Source organism: Podarcis vaucheri (assembly GCF_965113315.1).
Source record: "Podarcis vaucheri genome assembly, chromosome: 1".
Lineage (NCBI taxonomy): Eukaryota > Metazoa > Chordata > Lepidosauria > Squamata > Lacertidae > Podarcis > Podarcis vaucheri.
Window position 1 is genome coordinate 47364273 of NC_138759.1, and position 18039 is coordinate 47382311.

At 40.8% G+C, this 18039-nt stretch overlaps 1 protein-coding gene across 2 annotated transcripts in view; it reads right to left on the reverse strand.

Moving 5' to 3' along the window:
* Positions 1–1782: 1782 nt before the first annotated feature.
* PSEN1 (presenilin 1) overlaps positions 1783–18039 on the reverse strand; it is a 30732-nt gene continuing 14475 nt past the window's right edge. For both annotated transcript variants that reach the window (XM_082240523.1, XM_082240522.1), the window contains 8 exons: positions 17331–17472; positions 15875–15942; positions 14651–14871; positions 11982–12080; positions 10008–10094; positions 9289–9465; positions 6528–6646; positions 1783–5303 (listed from right to left, as the gene is read on the reverse strand). In XM_082240523.1, the coding sequence (XP_082096649.1) occupies positions 5148–5303; positions 6528–6646; positions 9289–9465; positions 10008–10094; positions 11982–12080; positions 14651–14871; positions 15875–15942; positions 17331–17472 (1069 nt within the window). In that variant the 3' untranslated portion in view covers positions 1783–5147. The remainder of the gene's footprint in view (positions 5304–6527; positions 6647–9288; positions 9466–10007; positions 10095–11981; positions 12081–14650; positions 14872–15874; positions 15943–17330; positions 17473–18039) is intronic.

Below are 18039 nucleotides of genomic sequence, written 5' to 3' on the forward strand. Positions count from 1 at the left end.
TGGCTGGTGAGCTGGAGTGTGGGGAAGCCTGCTAGAACCGTGCGGCACTAGTCCTGAAAGCACTGCACTGGCTGCCTCCGAGCCTCTGAGTCCAATTTAAAGTGTTAGTAAACCACAGAGCCTAGGACTTGCCGATCAGAAGGTTGGCGGTTCAAATCTCCCCGACGGGGTGAGCTCCCGTTGCTCGGTCCCTGTTCCTGCCAACCTAGCAGTTCGAAAGCACGTCAAAGTGCAAGTAGATAAATAGGTACCACTCCGGCGGGAAGGTAAACGGCGTTTCCGTGCGCTGCTCTGGTTCGCCAGAAGCGGCTTAGTCATGCTGGCCACATGACCCAGAAGCGGTAAGCCGGCTTCCTTGGCCAATAAAGCGAGATGACCACCGCAACCCCAGAGTCATCTGCGACTGGACCTAATGGTCAGGGGTCCCTTTACCTTTACCTTACAAAGTCATACGGTCAAGTTGATGCTGTCCCACAAGGGCTCGTTGGTGGCAGCTCCTCAATTTGTTAAATGCCTTCCCTGGTGTGGTGCATCTGCTTCTCCCAATTATTTACTTTCAATGTCTGCTCCTGGCAGCCTTGAAATTGCTAGCTGTGATGGTATGAGTGTTGTTGTTTTTTTACATGCTTTTGGTTGTTTTTTTTTAAATGTGTGTTTTAAAATGCATTGTTTTCTAACTGATTTGTTTGCTGCCCTGGGCTCCTTGGAGATGAAGGGCGGGAAATGAATTTACTAATTTAAGTAAAGAAAATAAAAAGGCTTTCTCCAGTCTCTGGAGCAGCAGGTTCTGCCTAAAATGAAACAGCTGAGTCACTATGCCTCCAAAGCAAATGCCTGTGTGAAGGAAAAATGATAAGGAACTTATTGCCACAAGGAAAATGCTGTGGCAAAGGATTTAGAAATTTCTGAAGATGGATTCGGTATCAGTAGAAAATGTCAGTAATTGGCAGCCGATGACACCAAACTGTGCCCACATATACCAATATTTTGTAACTGTGACTGGTGGTTTTTCAGACATCTCTACTCTAGTCCTAGGGATAAGGAGAACTCTTGTTCTAGATGGGAACAGCCACATTGTTGTAAAACAAAACTGAATATGAAAGGCTAATGCTAATCTGGCATCATGCTAATCTGGCATCGTGGAGAGGAATTAAACAGGCTGCTAAATGAATGTTCCATCACTGCAAGTATTTCTGATTGCACAACTAAAGGTCCATCAAAGTTGTTCCAGGCATTTTCCCAACCCTCTGGAATAGATCTGAGGAGTATCTGGAGGAGATGAGAAGGAGAAAGGTCCTGTTGCACCATTGCAAATCCTTGCCCCGATGGCACAGGTTAGTTGGATTCTGCCCATTGTAATTTGCCTATCACTGACAGGAATGCTTTCTACTAAAAATTTTGAGCAGCTTTCCTGAAATGAAATAAAAATTGCCACAACAATCTCAATTAGCTTGACCAAATCATTTATTTATCCTAGAGGGCTTCAACGTGCAAGTTTTGCATTTTGGCTCAGTTCTCAATCTGGAGTGTGGCAAAGATTTTCCAGATCAGGTGACCTTACTTAATTCCAATTGAAGCAAATATGCTTTAAGCCACTCGCATTTTTAAATGTTATCCATATTTCTTGCTACACAGCTATCTCTTGAATGGTGCGCCACAGTAATAGAGGTGGTGCAATATATTAGCTGGGGTTTTTTATATACAAATACTAGACAAGGTGCCCTTCAAGATTTTCATCTGTTCTGGAATTCAAAGTGTTCGGCAAAAATAATGAAAAAGTCATAGGATCCATGCATTCTTTATTTTTAATAATCAGATAAATACAGGGAAAATTGCAATAACCTATCAAAATGATATCTTAATTGGAAACGTGTTTTAAAAAGACTTATTCACATTCAGTTCAGGTTATATACAAACCAGTGTTTGGAAAAAACAAAAAACAAAATGCTAGTGTAAAATAATTCAATTCTACCCCATTTCCAGTATTCCCACGGACAGACCAATATTGTGAGATTTAAAAAATCACACCACTGTACAAATGCAAGTACTGTAGATTTCTTGATAATGGCCTTTACACATAGCTGCCAAAACAATTTACCAAAAAACCCTTAAATGTTCTTCATTCTAATCATCCTCTGTAATGTACCCCAATTATTTGTTTCTTTTACTACACCATAAAGCAACTGCTCTTACTGTAATATCAAGAGCTTGCAAGTCAAAGACATCCAGGATGTGCTTTGTACTTCAAGAAGATTCAGCTATTTTCAGCTTACTACAGCCCTTAAAAGTTTGGTAACCATCAAGGTTGAATAAACTGCATTAACCCAACATTTCTAAATGGCACTTGAACTTACATGCCTCATTCTAAAACGCTACTATACTGTATGCTACAGACGCCTCCCCCACTTCTGTTGTCAATCTATTAATAAATTCCATTATATGGAAAAGACAGAGAAAATCCACATTCACAGTAGTACTCCTGTAACTCTTGCTTTGAATTTTCAAACTTCTGTTTACAGGCAATCCCCCTTAAAAGAGCCATGCAGAATTGCAGATACCAGAGCTCGCAATACAACACTGACTTCAGTGCTAAGGTCAAATTTGATGGCCTGTTCAATAAGGAACTATATTCATACCTAACCAAACAGTACACTACAGTTGTCTTGTCTTTTGAAGGGTACTGTAATCTAATGTGTTCAAGTGAATTCAAATTACTGAATGACTTAGTCCTGCCTGAGAAGCTGTTAGTACCTAGCAACCTCTTCTGGTTACAACTTTCCAAATGAATATTATATTAAATGCACACGTCTCTTGTGTCCAAGTTTTGATTTTGGTTACTAAACCTAAACCATGTTAGTTGCTGCCACTGATTAAGAAACTGGCAGCAATGCAGTCACTTCTTTTAATATTTTACAAGATACAATTAGTGAGTGGTCTTTTTTCAGACTCTTGTGCAACTTTTACTTCCTAGGTGCAAGCCAAGACCAAAAGAGATCACTTAGTTTACTTCATTAAAAGTTTACTGTATTCGATGCACTAGTTAATAAACACTTTCCATCTTGAATTTTCTAACTTGAAGGTTAGACAACTAGCAAGTCAGAAAGAGGAATGTTGTCCTTTTTAAATGGAGGGATTTATTTTTATTTTTTTGCACAGAGGCCCATTCCACCATAGTCCTAACCTGTACAGACATAGGTTCCCCATTTCACCGAGGCCTAACAAACTTGGTGCAATTGATCTTAGCAGTGCAAAAACTAGTAGTGCGAGTCAATTCTAAGCAAGTTTCTCAGGGCCTCCTGAAATTCATGTAAAGACCTCTATTGGTTTCTGCGGGCGCTGACTAGTTTCTTTCTTTCTGCAGATAAACATCACATGTAAGATGACATCTCTGCACCGCTCTGCTAAGATGTAGATCCGGGGTATCAACTGTAGTATCAGACTTTGTCAATCTCCTTCTATAGGAATCATACTGACAGAGTCCCCCCCCCCCAATGAACGTTCAAGTGAGGAACAATGTACAAATACAAACAAAACACCAACAGCTTATCATCTGACAATCAGTAGTTCATTTCAGATCCTATTCCTCAAATAATATTGGAAACAGAAAGCTGTTATTTGCACAGCTTGCTCTGGCTTATCTCAGCCTGAGAGCCACAGTGAGTTTTTCCACATTATTAATGTTTATCAAAATTGAATTCAATAGGTAATTGTGAGCCGTTCAGTGTTTCAGGATTAGGTAGGTAGGTACATCTCATTTCAATAGAGATGTTCTACTTTCTAGGTTGCAGCCTGGTGCATCTGACATTCTCAAGGGCACTCAAGTCGAGGCAATCGAAGAAAAAAGCCAACATAGCCAATATAGTCTTTGTGTAGGTTTTAGGCCTTTTTTCCCTAACATAACAGACACTTCTATACGAGTACTTCTGGAATGACTCCCAATGGAGAATACAAGTTTGTTTTTTAAATTACCCTACAAGTGGTTACCACAATAATTTTTCTGGAATTATCCAATGGGTAGGCCAGAGGATGAACTTGTTTTGCATATAGACTTTGTCTGAAAAACCCATATGTGTGACCAGCTCAGATGTAGTATTTTTCACATGTATGCTTTCACAGAGTTTGCTACATAACAGTCCTGTGGGGGTAAATGTTATGTGTCAGCCCTCAGTCTTATAAAATAAATATTTACTCTTTTTTACTTTTACAGTATAAACACATCCTATTTTACTAAATGATCCCAAGAAATGCTAAAAAAAAGTCTGAGAAAACAAGATGGAATTCCAAAATTCATTACTCTGTTGAAAAGAAAACTATAAATGTTTGTGGTTGCAGTGTGTTTCATTGCTTTTCTACAGCTTTTCAAATCTCTCATTCTTCTATAGATTATAATGTTCATTACAATGCTGAAAGGACATTAAATATTCAGCATATTTTTATGGGGGGCAGGGAGAAATATGGGATTAAAAATGTCTCAAAAACAAGGACCCCAACTCTGATCTCATGACGAACCTGTTGTAAATGGAATCCAATGAACACTAGGCAGCATAATCAGAAAGTGTGTGTTTTGTGCCAAAGAATGCTGGAAATGTGCAAATTTGCACACAGGGTTTTGTGCCAGAATGATAATTAGGAATTTTCTAATTCAACACAAAACACACAGAATGACTTGCATGATTTTTTTTTCTTTAGACAAGATATAAATCTTCTCATCCAAAGTCCAGTTACTGTTCTCCAGGTAACCCAAAGTGGAAGCCGGGATGCAAGAGTTGATGTTCCGGAGTCAGGCTGACTTCAAATGGTTCAGATATCTCAGTTTGATTTACCAGTTCCCTTTCTTTAGCATCACAACAATTCTCAGCACTCTTCAGCAGTGGGGCGGAGGTGGAATCGCTATGCTAAACAGAAGTGTTGCTGGTGAAAGCATAGGTATCTTGTACATAAGGTCCTTTCAAAGATGTATAACTCAAGTTTGCTGAAGACTTAATGTGCTATAACCCTTTCATTGAGAGACCCTTTTTTGAAAAAAGAAGAGAAGAAACCAGTAGTGCCCAGCACAGCGGCAGTTAAGAAACAGGGAAAAATCTTTGCTCCCTCCCATATTTGCTACAGTCGTTACAAATGTCCATGGGTGATCAACTCTGAGTGTGCTAGATATACAACTGATGGGACGCAAGCTGGTCCATAAAAGGTTGCACCAAGTTATCTGTGGCAAAATAGAAAACGAGCCCAAAGGTTATAGAGATTGGAAGAGCTGGTAAGGCCTTTTTAAAAATGGCAAGCAGCAAGAGGGTAAGGCACAGGCCCTGGGGAGGAAAAGACAAAAAAGGACACACAAATTAGACAGTGGAACTCTAACAAACACAAAATACTACAGGTTATGTTTGCCTGCTTCCAAGAAGCACTACAGTGGTGCCTCGCAAGACGAAATTAATTCGTTCCGCAAGTTTTCCCATAGGAATGCATTGAAAATCAATCAATGCGTTCCTATGGAGACCGTCCAGGGACAGAGGGGAAGTGCCGCGCGCCTTCCCCTTTGTCCCCGGACCTATTTTAAAGCAAGGGAAGGGGCAGCGGGGAGAAGATCGCTTCTCCCCGTTGCTGCCCCTTGGTTCAAAAGGGGTCCGGGGAGAGAGGGGAAGGCGTGCACACCTTCCCCTCTGTCCCCTCTTTTGAAGCCAGGGGCGGATGGGAGAAGATCGCTTCTCCCCGTTGCAGCCCCTTGGTTCAAAAGGGGTCCGGGGAGAGAGGGGAAGGCGTGCGCGCCTTCCCCTCTGTCCCCGGAGATTGCGGGGCTGGCAATGGGGAGAAACAATCTTCTCCCCGCCGTCCCTTGCTTCAAAAGAGGTCCGGGGACAGCGGGGAAGACGCGCTGCGCTTCCCCGCTATCCCCGGAGCTTGCGGGTCAAGCTTCGTTTTGCGAAGCAAGCCCATAGGGAAATGCGTCTTGCGAAGCAGCTAAGAAAACGAAAAACTCCTTCGTCTAGCGAGTTTTTCATCTTCCAAGGCGTTCGTCTTGCGGGGCACCACTGTATTTGCACTGAATGTTCTACAGATGATTCACACACTTTATCTTGTTGGGTGAAAATCCAACATGGATATGGCCACTGGGTATTATCTGTTGGCAGATTCTGAGCTCAGCTTCCCTCCAGAGCCCGCCTGCTCTTGGAATCTGCAGGGAGTAGAGGCTCTTTCAGCTGATCATCAAAGTGGCAAGCTGAAAAGCCTCATTTCCACCAGGCAAGTAGGTGTTGGTGGCCCAGCATCATGCAGAGAATTCGAATTGGGTATGCACATTCTTCACATAAACTACATACCAGGTTCAGAATCTACCACAATTCATCCACTGATTTTTGAGGGGGACAAAAGAAAGATAACACACATTTAAGAAGCGCTAATGAGGCTGCCTGACTGGCAAGGCAGACAAACAAATCCCACAGAATAGAGCTCTGAAATGTGATCTCTAGAATCCCCTTCACTTTGCTACTTAGAGTGGGGCGTTAACATTGCTACCTTAATATTATACTCACAATTAAAATGGCTACAAAACAGGCTAGAGTTGTGTTCCAGTCTCCGCTGGCCGTTGCCGAGGCTTTGCCGACCAGGACACTGTAGAAAATGAAGTCCCCTAGGCCAAGCTTAACTCCCCCTGCCGAAGAAAAGGAGAACTACTAAGCAATGGCACAAAATGACTCCTGTCATTCAACCCTGAAATCAAGGCCATCTTAAGCATCTAAAAGTATTTTGGTTCTTCCTGCTGCCCTTCTATGAGTTCTCTTGGCGATATTACGGCAATGTGCCAAATGCTTGTTATTTCATATCAAACAGATGTGACCTGAATAAATATGGTGAAGTCCCAGGATTTCAATTCCACTGAGTCAATTAAGAACCAAAACAGGGAGTTGGAAAAAGCAGAAACACAAATTATTTCTTGGAAGCTTTATTTCTCAAGAGTGAGTGCACATCACTAGAATGGAAATCGGGGGGGGGGGGGCGGACACTCAACAACATCCACATCAGCATATGCAAATTAAGCGTACAGCTTCAGATTGAGTGGAAACAGATGACCAAGAATCATAGGGTAGAACTTGGAGAGGCGGTGGGGGGGGACCTTTGGCCTTCAAGATATTGATGAATATAACCCCCATCTGCCTCAGCAAGCATGGCCAATGGCTGGGGATGATGGACGTTGCAGTTCAACATCTGGAGGGCCAAAGGACGTCCACCCATGATGTAGAGAGGCAGACTGCAGCCTCTGACTCCACAGTAAGCTCAGTGTTCTCCATGCTTCCAAGAAGCTGCAGGAAATTGTAGTGGCAGTGGGCTTAACAATGTGGTCAGGTACTACATTACTGCCTTCCTACAACATTACAAATACTGCCTGACATACCTCTATGCTTCTACCCACATGTTTCCTAGTCATCTCCCTGCCATGTAAGTGGGAAGTCCTTGACTGAAATTATGGCACATTCATCATGCATCTTACTTGATTACAACTTTCTGGTAAAAGACAACTTCGGTTTTTCTGCCTAGAAAGCAAATAATTAGCTTGGAGTTTGCAGTTTGTGCATAAAATGATAAGTTTGTTTGCTTGGAAGATTGCTTCAGTGCCTCGTGTCTCCTACAAAATTCTTATAATGATTTTTATAAAGTTACATGTGTCTAATTATGATGCATCCTTATAATTCAACCTATCTTTATGGTTTCTGTATGAGTTAGCTTTATTTTTTTTAAGATAATCAGCAGCTTGGCAAGGTTTTTGGAATCATAACATTCAATTAACAGAAAACAGGAGGGCCTCTGTATATTCATCCCATTCCATACAACTCAAGCAGTGCCTTAATGTCTTCTCAAGTCTTTAAGTTACAACAGTGGCACTGACTATCACTTCCAAACCCAGGTCCTCACTAGACTTTCCTCACTGTTCTTATCCTCAAGCATCTCTGTTGCCAGATAGTAGATGGTATTTCTGTGCAAGGACTCTTGTCCTGGTGAAATACCTAAATTCTTCCCAACGCTCCTTGCCTGTATCTGTGACAATGGCAATCTTGAGCACATATAGAAAACCACAATTCTGTCAGTTGCACTTCTTATTTTGTCTCTTTCAGCTGGGAATTCCAGATGAGTGGGGAGAAGTACTATGGCTATTGTATTTCTCTCCACCCCCAATGATTTGGAATTCTCAGCTGAAACACACAAAATATGAACTTATTTTAGGGGGGGGGGAATGTTGTTTTTTTTTAAAAAAAAAACTTGTTTCTTTTGAATGCATCCCACCTCTCCTCCAAGGAACTCAAGGTGGCGTACATGGTTCCTCTTGCTCCCTATCCCTATCCTCACAACACCCCTGTAAGGTAGCTTAGGCAGAGAGTGACTGGCCCAAGGCCACCCAGCAGGGCAGAGTGGGGATTAGAACCTTGGTGTTCCAGGTCCTAAGCCAACACACTAACCACTACACCACACTGGTTCTGTCTTCAGAACAGAAGACCCATATATATTGTATCACAAAATGCTTTTGAAAGTACCTCCGGTTGCAAAAGTGGTCCGCCATGTGGCACAAGAGGCTGGTATACAAGAAACACAAGATGAATGCAGCTTGGGCATGTGGAGTAAGTTTTTATTTATTTATATTGGCCAATGTATCTTACAGGCATGGATAACAGGGTCTGTCTGTCCTCTCTCTCTCTCTTTATTTTAATCATATACATCCATTATCACAGTGGTGGGCTGGTGTCCCAAAAGTCAGGTGATGTGCACAAACCCCCACCATGTGTCTATCTACATGTTCTATTAGTAAATGAACATCTGGACACAATGCTGCAACAAGGCATAAAAATTAAGCGATGTTCTGTGTGCATAGTACCAAAAACCTTTAGAGGAGTCTCTGATGAATGCAGGCCCAGTACTATTGCACAGAAAACATGATGAATAACCTACAAATACTTTTACTGTCTCCTTGATCTCTTGATTATGAACCAGTCAAATGTTTACATTTCATCCTTACCCCCTGAACAGGGCACTTGAATAATTAAAGCAGAAATTACAATTTATGCTCTATACCTCATCTCTCATTGAAGCTTACAGTTTCATTTAAAGAATGACAAAGAAGCAGGTTCTTACGGCACCTACTTATATAAAAGTAACACTGTTTAAATTTCTTAGGACAAGCAATCTGAAGCAAAAACCTTGTGAAGGTCTACAAGCATATCAACAACTAGTCCTTTTGCAATGGTCCAGATTCTTTTAGGTGCCTGCTAAGCTGACATATATTTATCTGGCAATGTTACTTACTTTCCTCTGGGTCTTCATCACTTGCTGGTGAACTACTGGGAAGATTCTGAACAGGTTGTCGCGTTTCAGGGGTTGATTCTTGATTCCCTATTCTACGAACTTGTTCCTGCACCCATTCCGGATTGAATCCTCCATCATCTGCCTCACTACTTGCATTCTGGCTCTGATTTGCTGGAACTGAAAAGAGAAAATAGGCTGAATCCAACAAAATCATTGCATGAACAGAACAACCTCTGCTCATGTAACAGAACTTCCACTCTGTGATCTTCAGATGAAGGGTAATATACAAATTTAATCAATAATAATTATAATAAAATACATTGTAGGGTTAATTTTATGGTTGGAATCCAATGTTTTGGACATCTAAAAACATCATGAAAACTATCTTTAACAGAATAGTACTTTATGTTTATGTCCTTGTTGTAAATGTTATTTAGGATTTTTGTTCCATGTCTGCAGGAGATATGGAGACGAAAGGAAAAGAGCATGGGGGGGTGGTTAATGGGATTCCAGAAGAATTAACATTATGTGTCATTACCCCAACTACCATTCCAGTATAGTTGTACCAATCACAGAAAGCAAAATTCTTCAATACAATTTCATAAAATCCTTGTACATGGTGAGCAAAGTACTTTTTATTAGCAAAGGAGGGTCACTTGTAAGTTGATCAGTAAGTCATTGTGAAAAGAACTAAACTAAGCAAAGATGAAAAAACCCACCTTGTTTATCATAAGTGGAGTTTTTGGTGGCTGTCTTTTGAGATTCAGGATCTTCTTCAGCCATGTTCACCAGCCATATCATTGTTGCTATTGGAAAAATCAGAGATATACTTAACTAACTGCTGCTACCTATTTTTTAAAATTTTTAACTACACGTCAATTACAGGAAAGTATATTTTTCAGGGTTTTTTTTTTCTTCTTCCAGAGTTCCATTATGCCATTTGTAACTTCAGGAACCAGTGACTGGTTTTCTTTTCCCCTTCTTCCCTCCCCATCCCTGTTGTAAACCTAGTGTTTAGATTGTAAGCCAGCAAGATGTTTTATCTGCTACTGAGCTTGAAGGGCAGCATAAAATTATTTTAAATAAACAAATAAATATAGCAAAAAATGGAAGACGACAGTAACCAGGCTGTTTTCTCTGTTCGTTAACTGCACAGCTATCATTAAATCACTTGCATGAGTAAATGAGTGCTGGGAAGGCTAGTCATAAGTCCAGCTGATTTTAAAAAACCCCTCTCTATTGCATAAAACTATAATGCAATCTTAATTTGAAACAAAATGTCAAAATCAAATAGAAGTATGATTAGGCTATTTATTTATTTATTTTAAAAAGAAATTTGCCAGTACAAATGCATAGTAGACACCCATGGTAGAATCATTTGGATTAGTATAAAGAAATCAGATTGACTTAATCCAAATAGACAGGCACGTGTGTTTTCTTTGTATAGGTTCGTAACCATAAAATCATTTGTACTGCTATCTGCACATAGCTGTCAACCGTCCCTTATTTGGCAGGAAACTCCCTTATCCCAGCGCCGTGTCCCGCTGCTGTCCCTTACTGAAGATGTCCCTTAAATTTCCCAGGTTACAAAGGAAGCAGCTCCTCTCACTCCCTCCCTGCCGGCCAGGGAGGAGGGAGGCTCCAACTGTGTTGCTTGGTTGCCAGGGCCCGCCCCCCTCTGGCCTCCTCTCACCAGCCTTGGCCCCCAGGAGGCCCTCCCCACCGGGACTGGCGGGAGCCTCGGGCCCTTCTGCCGCCATCCTCCTTGCGGCCGCCGAACTGAGCGTCTCTGCCTGGGGTAGCATCTTCGTAGCTTGGACTTCGTTTTGCGCAAAAAGTGGTTGCTGCTTGTAGTTACTTAATTGCAGTGTTTCATCAGCTTGAGCAGCAACCTCTGGAAACGAGGGGCTAAAAACCGGCGCTGCTCTCCAAAATTATCTGGTCCCTTTTAACTTCGTATTTCAGGTGGTTAACTAAAATCCCTTATTTTGGCTGCTGATCCCTTATTTTGGAGGCTGCTTATTTTCAAATCTGTGAGTTGACAGCTATGTATCTGCATGAAATCGCAGGGTGTAACAATGTTCTACTTCCAATGTCAGAGGAAGTATGTGTCTGAATACCAGTGGGGAGAAAGCTGCTGCACTCATGTCCCCTTTGTGCCCCTCCTATGGGCATCTGGTTGGCCACCAGCTGAACTATTTGTATGTCCTTCTTCTGCTGCACTGGTGGATCAGTTTCCTCCCACTCCTCAAAAGGAATCCTTGAAAGTTACATACAAATCAATGGGCAGAGATCTCCCAAATCTCTAAGATGAACTTTGTATTTTTCAGTTGTATCTTTATAAATGTTTGTTAACAGGGCCAGCCTTGGATCCGCTGAAGAAAGATCTAAATGCAGTAAGTTAATACTGCTAAAAACAATTAGAGGTGTTTTGACCAGGCCAAATCCCTTTTTCTCTCTTTCCATTTTTAATTAAGGTAGAACATAATGTTCTTTTCATCTTGGGACATCCTACGCAGCACACGTTCCAAGCTCTTGAGCCAAAAGCAGATCTGAGTCCCAAAGAAATGAAAACGCGACAACACAGCTGCACATCTAGCGTCACACAACTTCAGCAGAAAATCAGATGGATTTTTAATATCCATACTTTGGGAGTAGGCTGCAGAATATAAAACTCAACTCTGTATACTTACATGAGTAAATGAGTGCTGGGAACAAAGTCTCATTTCTTTCTTGAGCGGTTTCAACTAGCATACGAAGAGGTCCTTTAGGACACAATACAGCAACCAGATCTGAAAGACACCAACATTGGGGTCAACCCACACAGAAAAAACTCCTTTAGCAATACAGTTTCTTAAAAGTGGAGATTGCTTACACCTCAGCAGTCACCATAAGACACCAGGGTGGATTGCAACAGTATAAAAATACCATACTAAAATCAATAAAAATAATTTACATAAAGAGAGTAGGGTGAGTCCTAAAAATAGTTCCTCACTTGTGGAATGCTCTCCCCAGGGAGGTTTGCATGGCACCTTCATTATATATCTTTAGGTACCAGGCAAAAACGTTTCTCTATAACCAGGCCTTGGGCTGATTTACATTCTACGGCCTTTTGGTTTTTTTGGGGTGTTTGTTTGGGGGGGCATAATTGATTTGTTTTTGTTTTATTATATATTTTGTGTTCTCCTTTTGTATTTTTATGTTGGGAACTGCTTTGTGATCTTTGGATGAAGGGTGATATACAAATTTAATAAATAATAGTAAAAACTGTGCCTCAGGTGTCAAAGATCAGGTAAAGAGCTTAGTAAGCAGTTCAGTGTTCCTGCAGGAAGAAGTCTTACAGAAAATTTCAGGTTATGTGATAGGATACTGCCTGTATATCGCTCCACATTGTGGACAAAATATTACAGTAACCAAATCTTCACAGGTCTCACGATTGTGAAGATAAAGTCTTATTTGAAAAAATATATATGCAGCAACCAGAGTAATGTATCTGTTTATGTGCTTTCCAGTCTGATCATTTCTAAGTTCCCTCCATGGATACCAAAAAGTTCAGGCATCTTTATTAACTGACTTAACTAGTGAGGCAAGGGAGACTTAGCAAATGATGGCTGTCCTCCATTTCAACGTGGCCTCTGGGGCTTAAATCTATTCCTGCTCCACCCTATGCGGCTGCTTCTGGCAGGCTTCAAAAACATGTTAGCACCTGGGCATTCAATAGGTTTAGCTCACATATCAAAGAATAAAATTGCCTTTACAACATGTACACGACACAGGCCTATTCTCCAGGTTCTTTTTAAAATTAAACATTACGTGGCTATCTCTAGAACTATGTAATTTTAAGACACTTAGACACTATTTTCCAAATTAAATGCCATCACTTTGTTTAGCAGCACACACACACACAAATCAGATATGCCTGAAATTCAATAGTGTGAGAAACATCCACTCTTCCTAAACGAAACATCCTCACTTACAGTCTTACGCAGATGCAAATGTGTATTTCCACGGGACTTGGCAATTCTTTCAAGATTCAGCATAGATGTTAATAAGAGTTATATAAATTGCCTTTATGCATAACAAACAAATTTTGAGTGCAGAATTTGAATGATGACAGAGTGTTATATGATGGTACTGTCAAATCTGCATAATCTTGTGACACGGAACATCTGTGTTTATGTGCAACCTTTGTTTCTGTACATCTTATGCAGAAGAACAAGAATGCTTTATAAAGGTCATTTGGATTTCCTGAACAAATACAATTTGAGGAGAAAGCATGTGACATTCACAAACCTGTTTTACATTGTGTGTATATCTCAAAAGGCTGCCAAGCTCCTGTTCCCACTTGAAAAAGGTAAAGCTTACATTTAAATATGATCTGGCTCAAAAACTAGAGGTGTTTAGCATTAGCCAAAACCTGATGTAGGTATTCAAAAATTATGAATGGCAAAACCTGAGGAATCCTTCCATTTACATCATACCTTACTGTCTTAAGGGGGAAACAAGAGTGCAAATAAAAAAATAAACGACATGTTTGTTATACTTAAAAGTAGACTTTGTTCTAAACGCTTAACTAAAGTGATAAATGAACACTTTCCTACAGTAATTTATGTTTTAGTTGTCGGGAAATTTGGCGGCTCTTTGTGTTCTCTGCTGTTCAGTACTGCAAAGACATCACAATTCTCACCTCAGATCAAGCTTGGGAAGAAACTTGTCACATGGCTTGCTCACATCTGCTCTTTCCCCCCTTTCTTTCTTTTTAGAATGAGAGCAACTTAAATTAAGAAAAGTCATGCTGGATCAGGCCAAGAGTAAACCTAGTCCAGCATCACCAAGGAGGAAGTATGTCATGAAAGATAGGACGGTATTAATTTATTAACTGCAAACTACTAAGAGTTGTTGTTCTTAGATATTTTCCATAGCAATTTTTTTTTGTTATGAGATTTTTTGTTAAGAGATTCTTCTTAGGACTGGCTGCTATCAAGCAGCAAAATATGGAAAAGTTCTAGTTCCCTCTTTTTCAGATGTCTTCTGAGTTTGGGTACTGAGAATGATATCTCTCTCCCATTAGCATCACCTATCTCATTTCACCAGAGACAGGCTGCCTTAAGGGTTTCTACAGAGGATTGGGAAAATAAATGCTTTGAAAATAAATCATTCTTGTGATGGAATAGTCCACACACGGAAGCATAATCAAGGTATTCCACAGACTCACTGTATGATTTCTTAGACTTCAAAAGGACACAAGTAAAAGGGTCTGGTTCTTGATTCTAGCTTTCTAGGCATTAAATATAAAAGTGGAAAATATAAAAGCAGTAAGTCAACGTTGTTCCTAGTAAAATATGTGTTTGGCGGATCTTACCGTACACTGAAATCACTGCCAAGATGAGCCAAGCAGTCCATTCAGGGAGGTATTTGATAAATACCAGGGCCATTAGAGCACTGATCATAATGAGATAGGCTTGCTGGAGCCGGAGAGGGCCTTTCCAGTGAATGCAGATCATTCCCACCACTCCAAAGTTCCAGATCATGAGCGCTAGGGTAAAGTAGTCCATGGCAACGTTGTAAGTCTTAAAAACCTCCCTATTGGACACAGACACAAGATTAAGAGAAAAACTTGTTACGCAAAGGATGGTGGAGAAGAAACAGCAACCGTCAACCCAGCAAATTATGTTTGCATTTTGTGCGGCAAGCTCAAAGTTTCTTCTTCATTTCCTAGCCTAGATTTAAAGCTTAGGGGTGGGGAATTCATTGAGAAGAAACACAGGATTCAAGTTTCATTTCAAATGTGTTGTCATGCTTTTAGGCTCGCTTGTGCATCACATTGTTTTATTGCCTTCTACCTCCTTCTAATCTCCATAACTGGAAAAGAAATCACAACAGTGAGACATGTAAGTGTTCTACGCTATAACTGAACGCCATTCACTCGTGTTCCAGAGAAGAGTTCTTCAATTCTGGGTCTCCAGATGTTCCTAGTTCCTACCAAGCCAGCCAGCTTAGCCTATGGTCTAGGACAGGGGTCAGCAAACTTTTTCAGCAGGGGGCCAGTCCACTGTCCCTCAGACATTGTGGCGGGCCGGACTATATTCTTTGGGGGGGGGGGGAATGAACAAATTCCTATGCCCCACAAATATCCCAGAGATGCATTTTAAATAAAAGCACACATTCTACTCATATAAAGACACGCTGATTCCTGGACCGTCCATGGGCCAGATTTAGAAGGTGACTGGGCTGGATCCAGCCCCCGGGCCTTAGTTTGACTACCCATCGTCTAGGATAATGCGACTTGCAACATAGCTAGGGACCCAAGGTTGAATATCTCTATTTTAGTCTTGATTGAGAAGCACACTCTTCTACAGCTCAGACTACAAGACTTAGAGAATTAAGAATCCTTAGTTCCTCGCTGTGAGGAATGGCCAAGGAAAAATACACAAAGCTTTGCAGTGCTGCACCCATGGTATTCTTTACTCCAGATGTACTTCAATATTTACTTTTGACAAGGGGTATAGACTTTACAAGCCAACAAAAATTTGCTAATCCTCTTACTTACTAACATTTCTAAAGGTCAAGATACTTGGAAACTTACCCTAAGTAAATGAATGAGAAAAAGAAAAGCAAGAAGAGTGAAGAAACGATGAGCCACCCATGGATCACCTGAAAACACAAAAAACAACAGTATAATTTTACTATTACACAAGGAATATAATAATGAAAATTGAAGCCCGTTTTTCTGGATTTTTTTCTTTCTTTTTACATACACCTAAACTACTAATAAAAAAGAAAACTGTCATTTGTTGGTCAATAAGACAAGAACCTGGTTCACGTCACAGTAAACCATGGCTTACCATGATTGTGGAAATGTGCTGGCTCCCAGAGAGGTGATTGGCTTCCTCTGGGTTTTTTTAGCTGAGTGTGTGTGGCAACTAAGCCAAGGTTTGGCTTAACAAGCCATATGGAGATGGTTATACTTGACAGCGTGGAGTACATAATAAAGTAAAATGTGTTCATTTCATAAGTACATGCAGTCCATGACAAAGGGGGGAGAACCAGCATGATGGACAGATAAAGACTACAAGAGGTCCAAATAAACTGTTACAGGATTGGGCTGGTGGTTTGGATGGTGCCTGTGGGTCCCTTCCAAGTCTGTGATGATGGATCTGTTAGGTTGGAATCTAGCAGAGGGAACCACTGAACCGGTCAAGCCAGTCTCTCTGTAAGATTAGCTGGGCTTGGAAGCACCCTTCAGCTACACAAGGAAAGTCTGACCATATTGCTATAGAGACAAATGAGTGGGCCTTTGCCCCCTTCACCTGAATGAACGTTACATCATCCTAGGAGTACAAGATCAAGGAAAACATCAGTAAAGAGTGAGCCCTTTGTCTTAAGTCTGGTCTGAAACTAGAGGAGGAAGCTGGAGAGACACAGCAGCTTGACTTGCTCTGTGTGCTGAATCCAGAACTATGACTTTGGTGACCCTCCCCCTCCACCCTAGACTGTTAATGCTGTGAGCCCTTCCATCTTATTCTCATGTGCATAAATAAAGCAATATATCCCAAAGACACCACAGTACCCATTGACCTTCATTCCAAGAAAACTAAAGCCTGGGTAAGCACTGGCACCCTGGAGTCTCTTACTGATCAGAGATTGGAGTGCATGCAACAAAACCATACTCTAATAGGTTGGGGTTTTGTGTGTTTTTTTGCACATTTCCATATTATTCCCAGCTTTTAAAGGGTGCTTTAATTTAATTCAATATTTATTCTTTCCCTGAAAACAGGCCCACTAAAATACACATTAGTTGCCAATTTAGATATTCATAACTATCCTTATCTATAGTGAAATATCAAAGAAACGGCTATCTTTATTATTATGATCCTGTGCTGCTCTATCACAGTTGATCTTTAGCTTAGGCACTATTTTAGCAACTATTTTGGCTCTTTGTATGCTGAAAATATTCCAAGTATACTATTAGAAACAATGAGATAGACATGCTGAAGGCTTCAATAATAGCCTCGATACAGTAAGAGTAAACCTGAGCTCACCTTATAGCACCTGTACTTATAAAGCACAACCAGGAGTATGGTCATGATAATGATGACGCTAATCATAATGGCAGCATTGAGAATAGAATTCAGAGCCCTTTGTCCAACTGTTTCTGTATCTTCCGTGAATGGGGTGTAGATGCTGCAATAGAATACAGATAAAAAGTAAAAGGTGAAGTTTGTGCAATATGAATGTGTTCTTAAACTGTGGTAAGTTTTTGACTAAGTGCAAGAGACCAACCCTAAGGAGAGTTCAACAAATAAGCAAGCATTAGTACATACAGTACATACTCTGAGCCATAATTCTTCTAAATACAGTGGAACCTTGGTTCTCGAACTTAATCTGTTCTGGAAGTCAGTTCAACTACCAAAACGTTCGAAAACCAAGGCACGCCTTTCAATTGGCGCTGGCGCCCCAGAAAAAATAGCCAACAGCCGCATCAGACGTTTGGCTTCTGAAAAACATTCGAAAACCGGAACACTTACTTCCGGGATTTTGGCATTCGGGAGCTGATTTGTTCGTCAACTATGCCGTTCGAGAACCAAGGTTCCACTGTAATGCCTTTATGTCCACACCATCTAGTGGATATGGAATGAATTACAATTTAATATTTCATTCACTTGTGAACAAAACCAAAGGCAGACACAGGAAATACATTGTAGTCAGAAAGCTTACTTTTTGTAGTGAGGTTAATAAAAGATTACCATG